The following is a 23,346-nucleotide window of genomic DNA, read 5'->3' as shown; positions in this document are numbered from 1 at the left end:
CAAATGTTGAAGTGCAGTTTTCAAATTAAGAAACATAGTATGCAAAATAAAAATTCTTTGTAATGTTTATTCAACTAAGAACTTGATTATAAACAACATTTCTAGTTATATATCCAGGGGCTATGAGGTATAAATTCTTGGTTGACCCCACCATTGAGCAAGCAACATAAAGCTGTCCATGATAAAAACATGAAATGTCAAATCCACCCGACAGTATTAACCAGACAACCCTTGTGACTTGTTAATTGTAATAGCAAGTGCAAGTCTCAATGGAAACTGCAGTCTCTTGAAGTAAAATGGGAGATCTGTCGGAGTAAGGAGTATCTCTTTATCTATGTGTTGTACAGTAATATATTTGAGCAGGCACATTCAGCTGTGTATGTAGATACTGTCTGCAAAATGAGTTGACAATAGAGATAATAGCGAAGAAGTAAAAAATTGAAATGTCATCCATAATGCAGGCATCTCATTATTTATGACATCATATCTCCTGAACTATGGTGGGTAGGTGGTCCTTACCCTAACAGCAATTGTTGCCTGACAGTCGAGGATGTGTGTACCAATTGTGGGTGAAATTGGGTCAGTGGTCTAGGACATGTGGAACACATACATACATCTGTTTCTATGAGAGAGAGAGAGAGAGAGAGAGAGAGAGAGAGAGAGAGAGAGATTTTCTTTGCTAGATCAAATTCTTTGGATATGAAATATGCTGGTGTACTAATACCACTGTATTATTCATTTCAGATGTCGGTGAGGCAGCAAAACACAAAGCTGAAGCTGTTGCTGAAACTGTTGAAACTAAGGCAGTAGAGGTAAAAGAGCAAGTAGAAGAGAAAGTAAAAGCAGTCACAGAACAGGTGAAGGAGAAAGTTGAAAATTTTATACCAATCAAGAAAGAAGATGGGCAAGACCTGACAAAAGTAGGAGATGATGCTCTTAAGAATGTTACTACAAAGGTTGGAAATGAACTGGAGAATGTCAGTGAACAGGTTACTGACAAAGTGCATGACACTGTAGAGAAAACCAGTGAAGAGGTGGGAAATGTAACAGAGAAGGCAGGTGCAGAATTTCAGAACATAAGTGAAAAGGTTAACACTGAATTGGAACATTCAGTCAACAGAGCCAGTTCTGAAGTTGAAGAGATAACGACAGAAATTGGGACTGCTGCTGAAAACCTACATATGTCAATAGATAAAGCTGATATTGATATGGTTGATGAAGAATTGAGAGCTATTGAAGAAATGGAGGCAACTGAAAAGATGCTGAAAGAAGAGGGATCCATGCATGAAAATATGGTCATGTCAGCAGCATCCACAGCTGAAAATGAAATTGATGAGAAGCATGAAACAGAAGATGCAAAGGAAAGCCAAAGTAAACATGCCACTCCTGATTTGGACAAGAATGTTACTGAAGATACTGAAAAATCTGGAAATGGTAGTCCAGTAACTAATGAAAGTGATGAGAAGACTAATCCAAGTGCATAATTGTGACAGAATTTTTGGTTTATGTGTGTTGAATGGTTTAATGAATACAGAACAGAAAATAAATGATATTTTGTAAAATTAATGTGCTATTTTGAAAATATTCTTGTAAAAAACCAAATCGACATACAAGATGCAAAATATGGTTGTGCAGGACACAGTAAAAGAAGTTATATTACAGTTTATGTGTAAAAATGGTGTTGACTGTTGCTTTAAGTTTAGAAATATTTAATCCAACAGCACCCTCAACTTTCTCCATTATTCCACACTCCTGCTGCAGTGTAGGAGCACATGCACACACAAACACACAGAATATACTAACCTATGAGAAATAATTTGATAAGATTGTTTTTATATACAAAGAAAATTAAAATAAATCTTTATTTCATTTATTGTACAAAAATTATTAACATTAACTTAATCACTGAATGGTCTGGACTTCTCCTATCACTGCAATTGCATCAATCTCCAGTTTTAAACCCTGGAACAGTGCAGAAAAATGGCATTAATAGTTAACTTGTGTACAAAAATTGGCATACACACAAAATATTTGCTACTAATGACTAGTCCTGTATACACAGTGATTTTTTATAAAATGTATTTATTCTACCAAGATATAAGTCATCATTCATAACACTGATCATACATAATATTTTGAATACTTTCTTGAATAAAAAATAATTGAATTATCAAATACATTTTAGGAGATCGTCACTGAAAATATTCATTAGTAGTTGCAATTAAAACTGCATGATCATTCATTTTTTTAGTAAGTTAGTCTCAAACAAAAGTAATGTTGCCTAAGTAATTTTATAATTCAGTGATATAACTTGTACTTTACACCTATAACTGTAACTTCAATATGAATCAATCTCTCTGCAGTGTTCGAACTACATAATTCATTTTTAATCCCAGACTAGGCTTACCATTTTAGCACACACACCTATCATAGAATGCGCTTTTCCTTGACACAGTGTTAATATTGTTTCCAAGATTATATTACTTACATGTAGTTCTGATGCAGCATTTAATAAGTAATTATTTGAAGGTCTTAATTAGTAATTATAAATGTAGTGAGTTTTGATGAAAGAGAAGGTACTGAAGTACTGCAGATTTTTTTAAGCAAACAGTGTTGCCAAAATAAAAAGTGTAAAAATCTTTCATTTACACACATCTATTCATGTACTGTTTTACTAGTAATAATTTACAGTCAAGATGTAACCTCTGTTGACAATGAAGTGTTTGTTCTAATTTCGCAACATCAACAAAAGTTAAATTATATGCGTGACTGTTAGCTTATAGATTTGTAACAGCATAATGGTGTCTTATCATGAAAAAGTTTGATATGTACTAAATGCACACACTTCATTAAGACAGTTGCAGTGAGAAAACAGCACTTTAGTTTCTAATTTACAGAACAATACCACTTATAACATTTATTACTTTACTACTGATGGACCAGGCAGAAAAATCAGTAGGACAGAATGAAATGGGCATTCACAAGAAGCTGCCAACAAAACTGTGGTTGATGCAACTTAGCTAGAAATCTTGACTCACTTGCATTTCATTGCAAATGTCTAACTCACACTGCCATGTGACTATTAGACTATGATTTAGCAGGTGGCATTCTGCACAGTATTGCAATAAATCTCATTTCCCCCACAACCATTCATCTCTCTTTCTCCAGATGAAGAAACCTTAGAGAGAAAGAGTGAGTCTGTGCAAACCTGCTACCAGTTGATAGCAGAAGGTATTTTCAGCCTTCATATGGTTCCAATATCCTCCATATGTTTGATAACCAGTTGATTACTTATTTTTCTGTATTATATTAACATGGAGCGATATCAGAACTAATTATGCTCATATAGACATAAGAAAAAATGTGTATGATAACAGAATGAGAAACCCAACAGATGAATAATCAACAAAAGGATAATGTTCTACGAGTTGGAGCATGGAATATCAGAAGCTTGAATGTGGTAGGGAAACCAGAAAAATCTGAAAAGGGAAATGCAGAGGCTCAATCTAGATATAGTAGAGGCCAGCAAAGTGAAGTGGAAAGAAGACAAGGATTTCTGGTCAGATGAGGATAGGGTAATATCAACAGCAGCAGCAAATCGTATAATGGGAGTAGGATTCATTATGAATAGGAAGGTAAGGCAGAGAGTTTGTTAGTGTGAACAGTTCAGTGACAGGGTTGTTCTTATCAGACAGCAAACCATCGCTGACAACTTTAGTTAAGGTATGTATGCTGACGTCGCAAGCTGAAAATGAAGAGACGAAGTGTATGAGGACATTGAAAGGGTAATGCAGTATGTAAAGGGGGATGAAAATCTAATAGTCATCAGGTAGTGGAATGCAGTTGTAGGAGAAGGGGTAGAAGAAAAGGTTACAGTAGAATATGGGCTTGGGACAGGGAATGAGAGAGGAGAAAGACTAATTGAGTTCTGTAACAAATTTCAGCTAGTTATAGTGAATACTCTGTTCAAGGATCACAAGAGGAGGAGGTATACTTGAAAAAGGCCAGGTGATACAGGAAGATTTCAATTAGATTACATCGTGGTCAGGCAGAGATTCTGAAATCAGATACTGGATTGTAAGGCATACCCAAGAGCAGATGTAGACCCAGATCACAAAATAGTAGTGATGAAGAGTAGGCTGAAGTTTGAGACATTAGTCAAGAAGAATCAATACGCAAAGAAGTGGGATACCGAAGTACTAAGGAGTGACGAGATACGATTGAAGTCCTCTAAGGCTACAGATACAGCAATAAGGAATAGCTCAGTAAGCAGTACAGTTGAAGAGGACCAGACGTCTCTAAAAAGGGCCATCACAGAAGTTGGAAAGAAAAACATAGGTACAAAGAAGGTAACTGCGAAGAAACCATGGATAACAGAAGAAATACTTCATTTGATCAATGAAAGCAGGAAGTACAAAAATGTTCTGGGAAACTCAGGAATACAGAAATACAAGTCGCTGAGGGATGAAATAAATAGCAAATGAAGGGAAGCTAAGATGAAATGCCTGCATGAAAAATGTGAAGAAATCAAAAAACAAATGATTGTCAGAAGGACAGATTCAGCATACAGTATTCTGATGGAATGTTATCTATCCCTTCTGTCTTATTTGATCTTAAGTCCTCCAAAGCTCTTTTAAATTCTGATTCTAATTCTGGATCCCCTAGCTCTTCTAAATCGACTCCTGTATCCTCTTCTATCACATCATACAAATCTTACCCCTCATGGAGGCTTTCAATGTATTCTTTCCACCTATCCACTCTTTCCTCTGCATTTAGCAGTGGAATTCCCACTGCACTCTTAATGCAACCACACTTACTTTTAATGTCACCGGAGGTTGTTTTGACTTTGCATACAGACATTTGTCTGCTTGTGTCTGTGTATGTGCGGATGGATACGTGTGTGTGTGCGAGTGTATACCCGTCCTTTTTTCCCCCTAAGGTAAGTCTTTCCGCTCCCGGGATTGGAATGACTCCTTACCCTATCCCTTAAAACCCACATCCTTTCGTCTTTCCCTCTCCTTCCCTCTTTCTGACGAAGCAACCGTTGGTTGTGAAAGCTAGAATTTTTTGTGTATGTTTGTGTGTCTATCAACCTGCCAGCACAGCTTGTGTCTGTATATGTGTGGATGGATATGTGTGTGTGTGCGAGTGTATACCTGTCCTTTTTTCCCCCTAAGGTAAGTCTTTCCGCTCCCGGGATTGGAATGACTCCTTACCCTCTCCCTTAAAACCCACATCCTTTCGTCTTTCCCTCTCCTTCCCTCTTTCCTGATGAAGCAACCATTGGTTGCGAAAGCTAGAATTTTGTGTGTATATTTGTGTTTGTTTGTGTGTCTATCGACGTGCCAGCGCTTTATGACATACAAAACAGAATGTGTGTGTAAGAGATACATACCAATGGTAACTTTCCAGCTTGAAACGATATACGGGCAGGATATGGCTCTTTAAAAACTGGAATATTCACAAAGATAATGAATTAGTTAAAGCATTAAAGTAATGTTTATTGTTGCTCTACACATAACTAAATTTCTGAGACAGATTTCACTGCTCAAAATGTGCTTTGAATGATAGCAGCTGTTTTTTTACTAAAATACTAAAACATATCATCTACATACTTAACTGTCAAAATAGTTACAAAGTTAATAGTAACATGAAGCTAAAATACATTCCTGTGTACATGATGAGTTTCGATATTCTATAGAAATTGTGCCATAATATGTTGTCATGGACATCAGGTTTAGAACAGTTGCTGCACATTAGTGGGTAGATGCCTTTAATTCATCCTGAAAAGACTGTCTTCCAAGAACATTGAACTTTTTGGTGTGATTGTTTTTTAACAAAGCAGGAACACACTATACTGCTGTGATGTACAATAATCTCATTGTGAAGGTCTTGCGCTCTTATTGCCTGTCAGTGAGTCTGAGGGAAGTCTGAGGAATGCTCCCAAATGCAACTTCTGAGATTCAATCATAAAAGAAACTATTGTATTAAAACAACAGATAACATCCTCAATATAAAAATGAACCCCTGTAACAGATTATAATGTTGAATACGCCTCTAAAATTACTCTCTGATAAGGCTACTGTACTACTGTACTGTACTGTAACCAGATACTATATCAATTCAACATTATATTTTCTGTCAGCTTCACTCATGAGACATATTTTTTGGTACCATGAAATTAGTATGTTAAAATATTCATACATCATATGATGACTTTTGAATGGGACATAATGGGGAATCCCAAGTGAAGTAACAACTGTTCCAAATGGATTACTGGAGTATATCATGTTGGCCTTGCTCTCAGTCATTGAATGAAATTAATTCTTGTTGTAAAGCAGACTTCCCTCAGATTTATTGACAGGCAATAGGAACAAGACCTTAGTTTGTCTCCAGTTCTTGGCTGAGCAACTTCATCAGCTAAGTCTTGAGAGCTGGTTTACCTATAGTCACATGTGTCTGCAAGACACACTCCTGTCCTCTCAGCAAGAGTGATTCAGTCTTGACTCTGTCTCAGGTCTGTCTCATTGAGGCTGCGCGAGAGGGTGTATTTGTGTGTGCACGTGGTTTTTTTGTGTGTGTGTGTGTGTGTGTGTGTGTGTGTGTGTGTGTGTGTGCGCGCACTTTTGCTATAGAAAGAACAAGAGATTGAAAGCTGGTGTGAATACTGTTTTCTGTTATTTCTAAGCACCACACGTGCTATAAAATTTAGTTCTTGTGACATGACACATTTCGAAATTGACCAAAGAGAAGTTATTACAATCTTCCAACAGACTGTGTGCAAACTATAAGTCATGTGATGGCACTGAATTCCTTCTAGTGTCTTCATTTCATTTTCATTGTTGTCTGCCACCTATTACATGGTTCCACATTATACTCATATTTGATGTTTTGCACGGATGGGATATTAGAAGTCACTGGCTAACTAATTTGACTATACCCTGCCATTAACATAATTTTAGCATACTTACACTTCCTTTGTATCCAGTTACAAACTATAACTAAACATCTTACTCATAACACTAATTTCATCCAAACAGCAAATTGTAAAAGTGCAAGTTGAATGAAAATAATGTGTCAGGTGCAGATGCATATATTTGAATCACACATATATATTTCAGATATATACAAAAACTTATTTTATGAAGGATAGTGCCACTTCTCTTTGAATTATACTTAATATTATAATACTGCATCAGTATGCAAATTGTATAAAACTTCTGGCAATTGAAACATGAGTACTAAATAAAGACTCAAACACCTGTCTTTTTACAGTGGCACTCAGTAATGTCAAGTGGCTAAGTACATGTCACAGATTGTTGCCCCTACTGCTTTTAATAAGGAATGACAGACAAAAGTTCTGAAGTGACTGTAGAGCAGTGTTTGCAAAAGAAAAAAATTATTATGAACCTCACCTAATACATGGTTTCAGTTTATTTCTAATGAACACACTAACCCCCAATTTTGAACATTCTTTATTTTTAAAATTTGGGAAATTTTATGGAAATTATTTATGAGAACACTACTTACATTCTTTGTAAACTTCATTCACTGCTTGGAAATCACTTATGTCATGAAGTAGAATTGTGATTTTCACAACTGAAAAAGATGAGGCAAATTTAAGTTAAAAGCTGATGTAAAAATGGTGAAGGTAACATTAAAATTTTTTATTATTGATGATATGGAAAAGGAACATTTCCTACTTATTCTTGTAACACAATCTATAACAATATTTGTACTACTAAATGTATAACATCAGTGACACTGGATGGTTATTTTGTGAATCATTTCTGCTACTCATTTCATATGTGGGCAGGAGTTATGAATTATTTATTCCAACTACTGGGCATGGTTTTTTACATAAGGGAAAGGTAACCACTCCCTAATAGTGGACTGATGTGTGGTGCAACAGGAAACAGCTTTCAAGCTCTTGCTCTTTCTGTAGCAAAAGTACAAACATTCACGCACACACCCACAATGACGCAGACTTCCAAACACCCACTCCTGTCCTCTCAGCAAGAGTGATTCAGTCCTGACTCTGTCTTGGATCTGTCTCATTGGGGCTGCGCGAGAGGGTGTATTTGTGTGTGCACATGGTTTTGTGTGTGTGTGTGGGGGGGGGGGGGGGGGGAGGCAAGCACGCTTTTGCTACAGAAAGAGAACAAGAGATTGAAAGCTGGTGTGAATACTGTTTTCGGTTGTTTCTAAGCACCACACGTCATGCTGCTGTTGTATAGGTGAGTGGTTCCCTTTCCCTTATTTTACATCTTATTCCATCCAGAAATTTCCGTTGTTGATATAGTTTTTTTTGTTTGACAGTCCTATAGTATATTATGGTTAAAAGAGGGGCTAACTCAGCTGCAGATTCCATCAGACTCTGTCGCCTTGTTCATTTTTGAGGATTTTAGCTGCATCTCAGTTCCACTAATACCTATATCACTTATCTCTGTAGTGGTATAAGAATTAAACTGGTGCAGTTACTCCTGAGTTCTTATTTGTCAGTAACATTTCAAAATGAAGTTCAGAATTTCTGCTTTAGCTTTGCAAATGAGTCATGGGCCCAAAGGGCTGAGGTGATGTGGACTGAAGTGGAGTGTACCAGTTCACTGAGTAACATTTAAGAAAGATGTTTTGCTCTTGCAGAAAGCTTTGAAAGAGTTCACAAGTGTGTCCCTTTTTGTAGGTATAGAATTTTTCTTAAGCTGCCAATTTTCTGAGTGAGTATTGCAGTTTAGTGAGGATGTACAAGCTAAGTAGGAAGAGGTCACATAGCAGACCATGCTGAACGTATCAGCTAACTGGAGATGGAGTTTAATGTATGAAGCAGACTTGGCAAGACTCTGTTGAAGACAACAAATCCAATTTGTTCCCATTGAAACTTTAGGTCTGGTGTTGCTGTGTATTTCTCCTTTTTGACTATGAACTGTTTTTCAGTCTTATTTATTGAAGAGATTATGAGCAGAAGTGGCAAGAAACCATGTTTATAGGTGTAGCTCATGAGCTAAAATGAGGTTGGGAACTGTTTGTTGGTTTGATTTTTTAGAGAAGAAGTGCAGAGGCTGAATCAGAGTCTGCCTATAAATTTTTCCAAGTAAATCTGCAGAACAATGTGTTGTGTAATTTGTTTTAGGTGCTCCACACCATAAAGAGTGTGCAGATTCTGATTGTAGCTGTGGGTAAATCTTTGCACAATGACACAGAAACTCTGAGGATAAGAGGGAGGAACATTTCAAGTTAATACTGTTTATTACTGTATGCCATAAATTTATTGGTCATTACCTAGCATAAAAGGTTTTACTCAATTAAAAATTTAGATTTGCCAGTCATATGAACACTGAATAAACAAAATGCAAATTTTCTGAATAAATATTTCTTATGGTTATGCAAGATGCCATTATTTTAACTGAAGAGCTCCGTAGAACAGTGAGGTGGGAGTATGGTAGAGGACATTAGTTCCATGTAACTGAAAAAATCAGGGTTTGGGAAACATTTACAGCCAATGAAGACAATATTAACAGGCATATAATATTACTCACCATTGTTGAGTGATGAACCAGCTGCTTCAAGAATGCCTCTAAGATTTTCAAAACACTTTCTTGCTTGACCCACCACTCCACCTTCTGCAGCCTTATTGGTGTTTTTATCAAATCCCACAGTACCAGCTACATACACCATATTGTTCACACAAATTGCTTGGCTGTAACATTTATCATAAACACATGTATTTACATAAATAATTCATAATCACATACAATCACAATTTCTCTCACATATTCACTTTAAATGATAAATATTGAAATTTGACTCAGATATTGGCAATTAAATATTATGGATGGTATATGAACAATTCAGTTCAATTCAATTCAGTCAAATTCATTCTCTTTATTCATCCATTAACAATATACATTGTATGGATATAGTCAATTACAAAATAGTTTCTTATATTTAATTTGTTTCAAAAACTTGGACAACAAATACCAATATGTTAAATCATTGTATACAAATAATATTACCTTTTCATATTCAGATATTCTTCAATGTTATAAAAACTATCTGTTAGTAAAAATTGTTTAAGATATACCATGAACTTATGAAAGTCTTTAATTTTCTTTACTGTAGAAGGCAATGCACTAAGAAGTATTTTGGGCTGATAGTTTACACTTATTTGGTAGAGTGCTCCTTTGTGGGTGTCCCTGTGAAAATCATCACTGTTCCTTCCTTGTTTCATGGTTATGAACCTGATTATTTAATGTTGAAAATTCCTGGTGAGTTTTCAGAAAGCATACACATTCATAGAAGTATAAGCTAGGAAGAGTCATTATTTTAAATTCTTTAAATATTTTTCTGCATGATACCCCTTTTTTGAAGTTTGAAAGCTTGTTTTGCTATACCTGTATTTCCCCAGAAGACCACACCACATCTAAGCAAACTGTTCATGTAAGCATAATAGGCACACAGCAATGATTCAGTGTTGCAACAGTCCCGAAGCATTCTTAGCACATAGCAGCATTTACTTAATTTTTTACTCAAAACTTCTAGATGCTTTTCCCGTCTCAAGTGCTCATCCACCCATATACCTAGGAATTTTTGTATGGAGCTGGTGAATTACATAGTTCTCTAACTCAGCTTTTACTCATCTTCTAGCTTTCCTTTTATTATTACCGAAATTCATCAATACCATTTTATCCTTATTTATTATCAAAGCATTATTGCTAAACCATTTTCCTGTCTCAGTTATTGTTCTAGAGACACTCTGCTGTAGATTACCCTCAGGGTATCCTTTTATTAAAATACTAGTGTCATCAGTGAACATCACATTTTCTGCAACTGTCAGATGGTCTGGCAAATCATTTATGTACACCAAGAACAACAGAGGGCTTAACACAGAACCCTGGGGCACTCCATAGCTATTTTTTTTGAAATCTGAAAGATACTCTTTGCCTTCATGACATATTTGTACTTTCTGTTGTCTGTCAGAGAGATAAGACTTGAACCATTTGAAGGCAAGTCCCTGGATCTCATAAAATTCTAGTTTCATAAGCAATAAGTCATGGCTGATTAGATCAAATGCTTTAGATAAATCTAAGAATATCCCGTAGCTTAATTCGTTATTATCCAAGGCATAGAACTATTTTCATGAATTGGAAGACTGATGTTTCTTTGGATCTATCCTTCCAAACCCATTCTGAGCATTAGTCAGTATTTTATTTTTATTTGGGAAGTCAGCTAGCCTTTCATATATTACTCTTTCAATTACTTTACCTGACAATAGTGACAGTGGCCTATAATTATTCATGTCAGCTGTACTATCCTTTTTGTGAAGTGGCTTTATTATGGAGAGTTCTAGTTTTGATGGGAACACCCCTGTCCTGAAAGAAGTATTAATAATGTCAGTTAGGTGAGTATCTACACTAGTAGAACTATGTTTGATTACCTTGTCTGGAATTCCGCCAGTACCACAAGACATTTTATTTTTTAGTTTATTAATAGCATTTGTAACTTCACATTCAGTTACTGGGTACAGAAACATTGTCTTCTCACAAGTTGGTACTTTTATGTTTTTGTTGTTTGAAATGCACAGACTTTTAATTAGGTTCGGTGCTATGTTCACATAATGCTATAAAATGAATGTAAGCATCACTTTACCCTCAATTTTTATTTTGAAATTATAGGTCTTGGTTTTACATTTTTCGATGCTATTGTTTAAAACCTTTATTTATTGCTTCCCTTATTAATGTATGAATCATTGCTTAGCTTTTTGCTGCCTGTAAAATTTTCCTATAGACCTTTCTGTATATCCTACAGTATGGTTTGATTGTTGTATTTATTTTAGCATGTTTGCTTAGGTTTCTAAAGGTGGTTCTGATTTTTTAATCCCTTGTGTTACCCATGTGTTTGTCTTCTCACAATAGAGTGAGTAAAGATAACCTTGCATCCTGTAATAAAAGCATTGAGTGAGAGGTATGTACATAGTGAGAAATTAAATATTACAGTTCATCTTTAACACTTGTGTTCTTTTACAGAGCACAAAATGAGGAACACAAGCATCTACTTTTGTCTTGCTTGTGGGTGTGATGGTGAACACGGCACAGATAAGAGGAAACAATTAGCACCACAATATCTGCCCAGGAGTCTAGAGATTGTAAATATGGTCCTGTCTGGGCTATCAAATTTTGTTTCCAACCCCTCCCTCCTCTACACACATTGCCCATATTCTCATAACAATGCACCCAATAACTTCCTCCATATGGCCGTATTTTGGACCTAAAGACCACTGTCTTGCTGGACTTAACAGGGGAAGTACTGTGATAATTAAACCACAAAACAGCATCTTAGAACAGCTTTTGAGTCAAATGCATATATGGCAGCATTTAAGTTTCATTATTGAACAGCATAAAGTTTTACTATATGATTTGTAATTTAATGAACTGATGTGATTAGAAACTGGTAAGAGTTGATACCATTAAGTTGTTCAAGATCATTGCTAACACAAAAATGCAAAATAACAAAAGGAATGCAACAACCAAACAAAATTTACTTGTGTATACTTCTAGTAGAATAATTGTGCTTCATGGTATTATACATTGCCTGACAAAAAAAGTGAAACACCCAGACAATACTGCTGGATGTGGATTTTACATTCATAAAAGCGAGGTTAGAGCTAATGCACCCCTAGAAAAAACGCACATGGCAAAGTAGTACAGTGTCACAATAACATTGACCAGTGAGTGTATTGTTCAAGTATTTGAAGATCAATGTGCTCATGCAACATTATGCCTGTACACACCACAACACCTGGACCACCAAAATGGTCACGTTTGGCAATTTTCCTGGGTGCATTACATGTTATAGCCATATGAGGGTACAGCCAGAATCACTACTCAGAGTATGCTCCCATCAGAGAAAAGCAGGTGAACCCACTCCTCACGGGTCCATTCCCTATGCTCTTGGCACCATCCCAATCTGTTCTGCTGATGTGCAGGTGTCTACAGAACACAACATACTGGTTGTTGGACAAAGAGATCACTCCTGTGCAGTTCCTGAACCAATATAAAGAATAAGATTGTTTGCTTTGTAGTCTTGTTATACGTGTGTGGTTCAATTGCAACCACTGTTTGACATGGGTACTTTCTTGCCTGTTGCACAATGTCGTGGTCATCTGCTGTTGTAGTTGACCACGGTCAACCAACTCCTCCCCTTTGGGCAACAGTGCCTGTGCTTCAAAAAACACCCCATGCATGTGAAACAATGGTGTGAGCAATACCAAACTCCAGGGCTTCACTTGTCATACTTTGTCCCTCTTCCAGTTCCACAATAATTCTTCCCTGTATGAAAATAAGCAGATGTTGTCTCTGGGACATGTGGTAATGAACAACAGCAACACCACAGAAAACCATAACTGCTTTCTTATTGATATAACTGTCCTTTCCTATTCCTTCAATTGTCTTGTGATGCTACAGTCATGCTGTTCTTACGCCATGTGACATCCAGCTTTCTGTGCATGATTTGGATACCTCTGACAATATACTCCAATACTTTCATTCATTTCTGTTGTGTTGTTACGTTACTTAATCTGTCTCATCCTTAAGTTTTGCTGAGCAGTTTATTTACAAATATAGGATTCTGTTTCTTTTACACTGACATTCATTTGATGTTCTTTTATGTATTCATGTGGTCTTCTGTATGTACTAGATGCACATAGTATGGGTGTTTGATTGATAAGTCCCATTCAAACATTTCACTAGACCCAACCTATCCTGTTGCACACTGCACATTTTCCTGCTCACAGGCTGTAGGGCTGACTGGTAGGGTGAGCATTGCCTTTCTTTTGTTGTTATGGCATAAGACTGCAATCTCTGTTTATATCCCAGCAAGATGGTAATTTTCTTTTCTTTTATGTTCTGCATATGTGGAGTGGGTAAACCCACTCTTCAGTGATCTTATATATTCTTTGTGCCTGATATTAACATTTGTTGCGGTCATCCCAATGCATGTAGGGTTGCAGCTGTTATGCGAAAATTCACACATTCTGAACTGCTGTACTTATCTTTCTCCTCTGACACAATTTTTAATTTCTTTTGCCTTGCACTTTTTGTGTTGATGGAACAAAAAGCATATTTTGAAGATGTCACTAATGCTTTTTTGTCATTCGGTTTTGGTATGTTATGATGGAACATTTTGTATTTGTTTTAGACACACACACACACACACACACACACACAAAGTGCCCAAAATACCCACCCTTCCTCCATACTGACTCCAACAATCCATTTTCCTCTCATTCTCTGCAGCTCCCATGATTCCTGTCAACCCTATAGCACATAAGAAAGACCATGTGCAGCTGCAACAGGATAAATTATATGCTGTGAATGTATAAATGGGACCTAGTACATACAGAAGAACATGTACTACACGAGAAGGCTATAAAATGAATGTAAGCATACAAAAAACAGAAGCATGTATGTGTAAATAGTTAGATAACTTAAATGAACTGCCAGGAATAACTACAGATCTCCTACCAAAATCTGTATAGTTAAATAATTTTCTTTGTGTTATGCAGATAAGTGAAATTTGATTGGTACACCCAAACAAAATTTCAGTTGCAAAAGATGAAATTTTTTCTTATCCTTTTGATACAGCGCAACTGAAGAAGCACTTGAGGAAAAATGGCAGTATTATATATTATCAATATCAAACAATCTAAGTTAAGTGAACTTTTCAAATAATGGTATAGACTAATTGATTTGAATCTTCACTGTGTGTGTGGGTGTGTGTGTGCGAGTGTATACCCGTCCTTTTTTCCCCTAAGGTAAGTCTTTCCGCTCCCGGGATTGGAATGACTCCTTACCCTCTCCCTTAAAACCCACATCCTTTCGTCTTTCCCTCTCCTTCCCTCTTTCCTGATGAGGCAACAGTTTGTTGCGAAAGCTTGAATTTTGTGTGTATGTTTGTGTTTGTTTGTGTGTCTGTCGACCTGCCAGCACTTTCATTTGGTAAGTCACATCACCTTTGTATATATATATATATATATATATATATATATATATATATATATATATATATATATATATATATATATATATATATATGCCTTGGTCTACTCAATCACCAGATCAGTCTCCAACAGAGCACATACGGGACATCATCAGATGAAGACTCCAGCGTCATCAAAAATGGCTCTGAGCACTATGGGACTCAACTGCTGAGGTCATTAGTCCCCTAGAACTTAGAACTACTTAAACCTAACTAACCTAAGGACATCACACACACCCATGCCCGAGGCAGGATTCGAACCTGCGACCGTAGCAGCCCCGCGGTTCCGGACTGCAGTGCCAGAACCGCACGGCCACCGCGGCCGGCCACTCCAGCGTCATCCTCAACTGGCATTAACCGTCCTGGTATTGACCAGCCATGTGTAACATGCTTGGAACTCCATTCCACAAACTAATATCCTGCAGCTATATGACATAATTACAATCAATATTCTGGCAGCTACACCAGTTATTAACATACCAGCATTTCACATTTGCAGTAGCTTATCTCGTGCTTACATTAACCTGTGAACTTTCAATGCTAATCATCTAAATATATTACCTAAACAAATGTATTCCCGAAATTTCATTACCCTACATTAATTATTTTGTGGTGGTGTGATTTTTTCCCATCAGGGTAATTCCCTGATTTCTGATTTCATGTTTAGCTGATGACGCATGAATATTTATTCATCAAATGCCACCATATGTATGAACCATATGCATGTTAATAGCGGGGACTGATGGCCTTTGTAGTCTGGTCCATTCAACCCCCACAGTCCAACCAACCATGTTAATAGCATTTTATTAAGCTCAGAAGTAGATACACTGAAAATAATTAAAGTTGTTTTATGTCTTAATTTAAGCATTTCTCTTCTCTATTTCAGCAGCTGAAGATGGTCTTTGAAAGCCGAAACCGGTTATGATGTTACCATAAAAAAGTGATTGAGTTAAAAATTAAAAAATAATTCCTTGCAATAAGTTAATCACCATCTCCGCCAACGGTATGTGATTTTTTCCAGTATTTCATTAGACAGGCTACATCGGAACTGAAAGCCTTTATATACACTATGTGATCAAAAGTATCCGGACACCCAAAAAAACATACGTTTTGCATATTAGGTGCATTGTGCTGCCACCTACTGCCAGGTACTCCATATCAGTGACCTCAGTAGTCATTAGACATCGTGAGAGAGCAGAATGGGGCTCTCTGTGGAACTCACGGACTTCGAAAGTGGTCAGGTGACTGGGGGTTACTTGTGTCAAATGTCTGTACGCGAGATTTTCACACTCCTAAACATTCCTAGGTCCACTGTTTCTGATGTGATAGTGAAGTGGAAAGGTGAAGAAGGGACGCGTCCAGCACAAAAGCGTACGAACTCGTCTGTTGACTGACAGAGACCGTCGGCAGTTGAAGAGTGTCGTAATGTGTAATAGGCAGACATCTATACAGGCCATCACACAGGAATTTCATGACAGATAGGCGTGAGGTAAGAAAACTTGGATTTCATGGTTGAGCGGCTGCTCATAAGCCACACATCACGCCGGTAAATGCCAGCAGACGCCTCGCTTGGTGTAAGGAGTGTAAGTGGAAAAACGCTGTGTGGAGTGACGAATCACGGCACACAATGTGACGAGCCGATCGCAGGGTGTAAATATGGTGAATGCCCAGTGAACGTCATCTGCCAGCGTGTGTAGTGCCAACAGTAAAATTCGGAGGTGATGGTGCTACGGTGTGGTCGTGTTTTTAATGGAGGGGGCTTGCACCCCTTGTTGTTTTTCGTGGCACTATCACAGCACAGGCCTACATTGATGTTTTAAGAACCTTCTTGCTTGCCATTGTTGAAGAGCAATGCGGGGATGGCGGTTGCATCTTTCAACACGATCGAGCACCTTTTCATTATGCACGGCCTTGGCGGAATGGTTACACGACAGTAACTTCCCTGTAATGGACTGGCCTGCACAGAGTCCTGACCCGAATCCTATAGAACACCTTTGGAATGTTTCGGAACGCTGACTTCGTGCCAGGCCTCACCGACCAACATCGATACCTCTCCTCAGTGCAGCACTCCGTGAAGAATGGGCTGACATTCCCCAAGAAACCTTTCAGCAGCTGATTGAATGTATGCCTGCGAGAGTGGAAGCTGCCATCATGGCTAAGGATGATCCAACGCCACATTGAATTCCAGCATTACCGATGGAGGGCGCCTCGAACTTTTAAGTCATTTTCAGCCAGGTGTCCGGATATTTTTGATCACATAGTGTAAATACTAGTTGTTAAGCACGTCTGTCGTATTCAGTGAAACAGGAATTTTAAGATGTATTTACGAAATACAGACTGGAAATACGTTTACAACATACTTGACATCAATAAAAAATGTAAGGCGCGATATTCCTTAAGATAGGCTGCAGTTTTGAAGAAAAGTGTTCCAAAAATAAGTTCCCATCTTTTTGTCAATCTTAGCAGACATCACGGCTGACCACTTTGCATAGCAGCGCCTCACAGCACAGTGGCGTTCGCAACAATGGCTGAAATCGCTCGTCTGTAGGGGGATCGAAGCCGGCTACCTATTTCAGGCAATGTCGTCAGCGACCTCGCGCTCGTGATGGGAGTACTTCGTGTCCAGTGATTTGAACACTTGGCGGTAAACTATGGTGGCCGGCCGGTGTGACCGAGCGGTTCTAGGCGCTTCAGTCTGGAACCGCGCGACTGCTACGGTCGCAGGTTCGAATCCTGCCTCGGGCATGGATGTGTGTGATGTCCTTAGGTTAGTTATGTTTAAGTAGTTCTGAGTTCTAGGGTACTGATGACCTCAGATGTTAAGTCCCATAGTGCTCAGAGCCATTTGAACCATTTGTAAACGATGGTAGAGCAGAGTCGATGAGAAACAGACTTATTGCTTGTAAACATGGTACGTGAAGTACTTTATTCATATTACCTGATAGTTGCACAACTCGAGAAACGGCAGCTCTGTCTCTTAATTTCAGATTCTCAATAATGGCAATTCTGTCAGGGTGTGTTAATCTAAACAGTGGTAAGTGCCAAAAATTTTGTCGCCATAGTACTAACGTGTGCAGTGTTCGTGCCAGGAAAATGTTTTCCAGAGACGATTTGCACAATTCTGAGGATGGTGTGGATAACCACGGCTCAGATACAGAACTTTAATATGTTCTGAACACAAATGCGATCCAAAAATTGTTGCTAATTGGGTAAACGTGAATAATTATTTAAGCAAGTATGGGTAAACAACGTTATGTCCCTTACCGTAGTTTACGTGAATTTACTTGACAGTGTGATGGCAGAAATGTTAAGAACCATCCTTAACTTTGTTTACGTGCTGTAGCAAAACGACAATAAAATTAATTTTAATTTTATTTTGTGCTGACTTATAGATTAATTTTCGAGGTTGCAGAAATTGTTAAGGGATATCTTAATATTATGGACTGAAACAATTCGGACCATTTGCCTTTTTTTCCCCTAAAGCATCACAGTAATATTCAAAATGTTCAAATTTGTGATAATTCCTAAGGGACCAGACTGCTGAGATCATCTGTCCCTAGACTTACACTGTACTTAAACTAACTTATGCTAACACACACACACACACCCATGATCGAGGGAGGACTCGAACCTCCGGCGGGAGGGGCCGCGCAGTCCGTGACACGGCGCCTCTAACAGTGCGGCCACAACGTGCGGTCTCTCATTAAGTTTCGTTAGCTCGCCCAACTCGTAAACAGTAGTAAGTCAATGTTAATCTGTATTAAGCGCACTCAGTTTGCAGTTAAATAATGCTAGATACGCACTGACATATTTTTAAGAATAAATTTTGGATGGAATGTACTGTTTTAAAAATATGTCGTTATATTTGAAACAATGACTAACCTGAATAAAAAGAATAGCAATGAGTGAACTTGAAACTGCATTAAATCTACTATTATATTTGAACAAATTTACAGTACATCCAGATCTACATCTATACTCCGCAAGCCACATAATGATATGTGGAGGAAGGTATTTCGTGTAACATCTACATCTACATTTATACTCCGCAAGCCACCCAGCGGTGTGTGGCGGAGGGCACTTTACGTGCCACTGTCATTAACTCCCTTTCCTGTTCCAGTCGTGTATGGTTCGCGGGAAGAACGAATGCCGGAAAGCCTCCGTGCGCGCTCGAATCTCTCTAATTTTACATTCGTGATCTCCTCGAGAGGTATAAGTAGGGGGAAGCAATATATTCGATACCTCATCCAGAAACGCACCCTCTCGAAACCTGGACAGCAAGCTACACCGCGATGCAGAGCGCCTCCCTTGCAGAGTCTGCCGCTTGAGTTTGCTAAACATCTCCGTAACGCTATCACGATTACCAAATAACCCCGTGACGAAACGCGCCGCTCTTCTTTGGATCGTCTCTATCTCCTCCGTCAACCCGACCTGGTACGGATCCCACACTGATGAGCAATACTCAAGTATAGGTCGAACGAGTGTTTCGTAAGCCACCACCTTTGTTGATGGGCTACATTTTCTAAGGATTCTCCCAATGAATCACAACCTGGCACACAATTAATTTTATATGATCATTCCACTTCAAATCGTTCCGTACGCATACTCCCAGATATTTTACAGAAGTAACTGCTACCAGTGTTTGTTCCGATATCATATAATCATACAATAAAGGATCATTCTTTCTATGTATTCGTAACTATGCCACTTCCCCTACGCCACGTATAGTTCATGGGAAGAACGACTGGTGGTAAACCTCCATGTGAGCTCGAATGTCTCTAATTTTATTTTCGTGGAATATACGTAGGTGGAAGCAATATCTCGGTTGCCTCCACAAGGGAAGTACCCTATCGGAATTTTAACAGTAGGCCATACCATAATGTAGAGCGCATCTGTTGCAACGTCTGCCACTGAAGTTGATTGCGCATCTCCGTGAGGCTTTAGCCCTTACTAAATGAACCTGTAACCAAACGTGCTGCTCTTCTTTGGATCTTCCGTAATTCCTCTATCAGTCCCATCTGGTGCGGATCCCAGACTAACGAGCAGTATTCAATCAAGTATTGTTAAAGTATCACCAGCCACCAGATTCGCCATTATCGGAAAGACCGAGGAAATCTGCTTTAAACGGAACGCTGGGACAGGTGACGGAAGGAAAAAGAAATGAAGCGAGTAGCGTGCGCCGGGAATCACTCTCGGATATAAACTAAAGTGAAGGCACATTGGTAACAATACTCCGTACGGACAACCTGCAGGGCACCGTACACATCCAACAGCACTGTATGAACATACGCGGACATTCTACTAACAATATCACGCAAAAGTCCTCGTGAGGCCTATCATCTGAAAACTTAAGGACGTCCTTAAGCACATCAACCTTGAAACCAATCAGGTAGCCAGACCAGCACTTCTCGTGCACACACGAAAATAGGTAATACCCTATGATTACAACGAATTACAGTCGAAATCGGTTCACTCATACTATACATGAATGTAAGTGTGTGAGGAAATGAAATCGTACCATCACACAGTGTCAGCTGTATGTAAAGCAGTTGGCAGAATTTGGTTCATTGGTAACATAGTAGGGAAATACAGAAGACTGGTTACAAAAAACGCGTGCTACTCATCCTAGACTACTGCTCAGGTGTGTAGGATCCGTACCAATAGGACTAATGGGAGACACTGAACATATACAAAGGATGGCAGCGCTAGTGGTCACAGGATTTTTTGGCCCACAGGAAATTTTGGAAATTTGTGGTAAGATCCTATGGGACCAAATTGCTGAGATCATCGGTCCCTAGGCTTACACACTACTTAATCTAACTTAAACTAACTTACGCTAAGGACAATATACACACCCATCCCCGATGGAGGATTCGAACCTCCAACGGGGAGGCCACGCGGACCTACGGAAGACGAAAAAAAAAAAAAAAACAAAAAACAAAAAAACCTCCTCCGTATCGTTCCCATAGGGACCGAAAGAGAAGATCAGACTAATTAGAGGTAGACAAGCTATTATTCTTTCCGCCCCCGTATGTGAATCGAAAGGGGAGAAACACTTATACCTGTTAATGTGCGTTTACAGCAGTGCTAGTCGCCAGTGCGGCTGTAGTTTGCCCCACGCGGAAGCAGAGGCGCCCCGTGTGAATAGAGGTGTGAATGGAATCACTCGCACGCACGCGTTGAGGAAGAGGCATGCAACCTACACGCATGTCTCTACTTGCGTGTGGGGCAAGCACAGCTGCACGACGACTAGGCGCAAGGCACACAGGTGTAAACGCACCTTTATGAGATGCACCCTCGGTCATATACTTCACAGTGGTTTGCCAAGTAAGGATGTCGATGTAAACGTAGGTGCTCAAAACTCAGACACCATTCAATATAAACAGACAGGCTCGGTAACTCGAAAACATCGTCAAGTGAAGGACACACAGCAATTATATTACATGTTATAAATGTTAATTGTCTTTTATATATTGTGTTAAAAACATTAAAAAGTTTAATACATGTAAATAACAGAACTACACCTGCTACCACAAACTAAACGGACAGCACACAGAGGGCACTTGACTGTGTGTGTGAAATCTTAAGGGACTTAACTGCTAAGGTCATCAGTCCCTAAGCTTACACACTACTTAACCTAAATTATCCTAAGGGCAAACACACACACCCATGCCCGAGGGAGGATTCGAGCCTCCGCCGGGACCGGCCGCACAGTCTTTGACTGCAGCCCCCAGACCGCTCGGCTAATCCCGCGCGGCAGAGGGCACTTGAGATCATTCTCGTGCTCTTCTACTTCAAGTCCCGAAATCGGGAGTTCGAGGTGATATCAGTCCTCCACTAACAGAGACGTAAACGCGTACACTAAGACGTTTAGAAAATCTCCCTAGCCGGCCGCTGTGGCCGAACGGTTCTAAGCGATTCAGTCCGGAACCGCGCTGCTGCTACGGTCGCAGGTTCGAATCCTGCCTCGGGCACGGATGTGTGTGATGTCCTTAGGTTAGTTAGGTTTAAGTAGTTCTAAGTCTAGGGGACTGACGACCTCAGCTGTTAAGTCCCATAGTGCTCAGAGCCATTTTAACCATTTTTTTTTAAATCTCCCTAACCCTGTACTACATGAAGCATTACTGAGGCGTTCACGACAGACGAATTAGCCTACTTAGTCTAATTTGAACAGTAATGGTCCAACTCCAATACAGACAGCGAAAACGTCTAAGACTACCGATACCAACACCTCACCAATCTTCGAAATATTGCAGAGAAAACTGAAATTGTTAAGCGACAGAAATACATCGCCCGCATCTCGTGGTCGTGCGGTAGCGTTCTCGCTTCCCACGCCCGGGTTCCCGGGTTCGATTCCCGGCGGGGTCAGGGATTTTCTCTGCCTCGTGATGGCTGGGTGTTGTGTGATGTCCTTAGGTTAGTTAGGTTTAAGTAGTTCTAAGTTCTAGGGGACTGATGACCATAGATGTTAAGTCCCATAGTGCTCAGAGCCATTTGAACCATTGTCGCGGTGGAACACTCCCGTAACGCCGCTTGTTTTTGAGGCATACTGCCTCAGTAAGTTCTGAGTAAACAATCCTCACCTGTAGGCCGAAATGGGCGCTGCAGCCTTGTCGGTGCTGATGATTTTCTTGACGGTTTTGGACATTCCGGCGGTTAGTACGTACTACGAGCAGGCGGACGGCACTGACATTGCCGCTGCTAGCCCGACTGTATAAATACTTCCTTGACCCTCCCGGCTATGATCGAGGTCACCTAGAAGGCGGTTATCGTGCAGTTCTCCTCCGGCGTCTCATCGGCGCTTATCGCCAGGCAGGATGATCAACAAACGGTCGCGATGACACAGCTACTCGCAGGCGTGCTTGTCATTCTCCGTACGAGAAAAAGTCAGACTCGCTTATTCACGCCGCCATACAGCTTCTCAGCACGTTTTGAAGCAGCGTGTACTCTACTGCCAGGAAACAATGGCGAGATAACGGAAAAGCTGCAAAGATCGACGCTTGTACAACTGACCCTCAACGTTAATACTCGAACATGAAAAAAAAAAAAAAATGACTGTGCAGACCGTACTCACATCCTGCCACGCCACGGAGACAGTAATATCAGCTCTGTATCAGCTCGACAGAAAACACAACATGTAATAGACAGTGACTAGTAATAAGTGTACTCAGGACCATTTGGCGAGAAGTCTCAAAACTGTTTCCTCATTCCTTCAGCCTGAATTTAATATGAGTTGCTCTCCTGTCCCCTGCCTCCTTTCCACCCTCCAACCCCGTACCATCACCCACCTCCCCTGCTCTTGGTACTGAGGTA

General features: G+C 39.4%; 2 protein-coding genes across 2 annotated transcripts in view; one reads left to right on the top strand and one right to left on the bottom strand.

Annotated features, from left to right (window-relative positions):
- Positions 1-2,047, top strand: part of LOC126251675 (uncharacterized protein PF3D7_1120000-like) — a 293,336-nt gene extending 291,289 nt beyond the window's left edge. Inside the window, exon 3 of the mRNA XM_049952254.1 lies at positions 745-2,047. Coding sequence (XP_049808211.1) covers positions 745-1,484 — 740 coding nt within the window. The 3' untranslated portion in view covers positions 1,485-2,047. The remainder of the gene's footprint in view (positions 1-744) is intronic.
- On the bottom strand, positions 1,829-22,775 carry LOC126251676 (rutC family protein UK114-like). The gene is made up of 5 exons (XM_049952255.1): positions 22,617-22,775; positions 9,537-9,697; positions 7,531-7,599; positions 5,396-5,451; positions 1,829-1,962 (listed from the first exon to the last, which is right to left on the bottom strand). The coding sequence occupies exons 1-5, from the start codon at positions 22,679-22,681 to the stop codon at positions 1,903-1,905; spliced, it is 411 nt and encodes a 136-aa protein (XP_049808212.1). The 5' UTR covers positions 22,682-22,775; the 3' UTR covers positions 1,829-1,902.
- Between the last annotated feature and the right edge of the window lie 571 nt (positions 22,776-23,346).

This window comes from Schistocerca nitens, chromosome 4 (assembly GCF_023898315.1).
Source record: "Schistocerca nitens isolate TAMUIC-IGC-003100 chromosome 4, iqSchNite1.1, whole genome shotgun sequence".
Classification (NCBI taxonomy): Eukaryota; Metazoa; Arthropoda; class Insecta; order Orthoptera; family Acrididae; genus Schistocerca; species Schistocerca nitens.
This window is presented reverse-complemented; position numbering and strand designations above follow the sequence as displayed.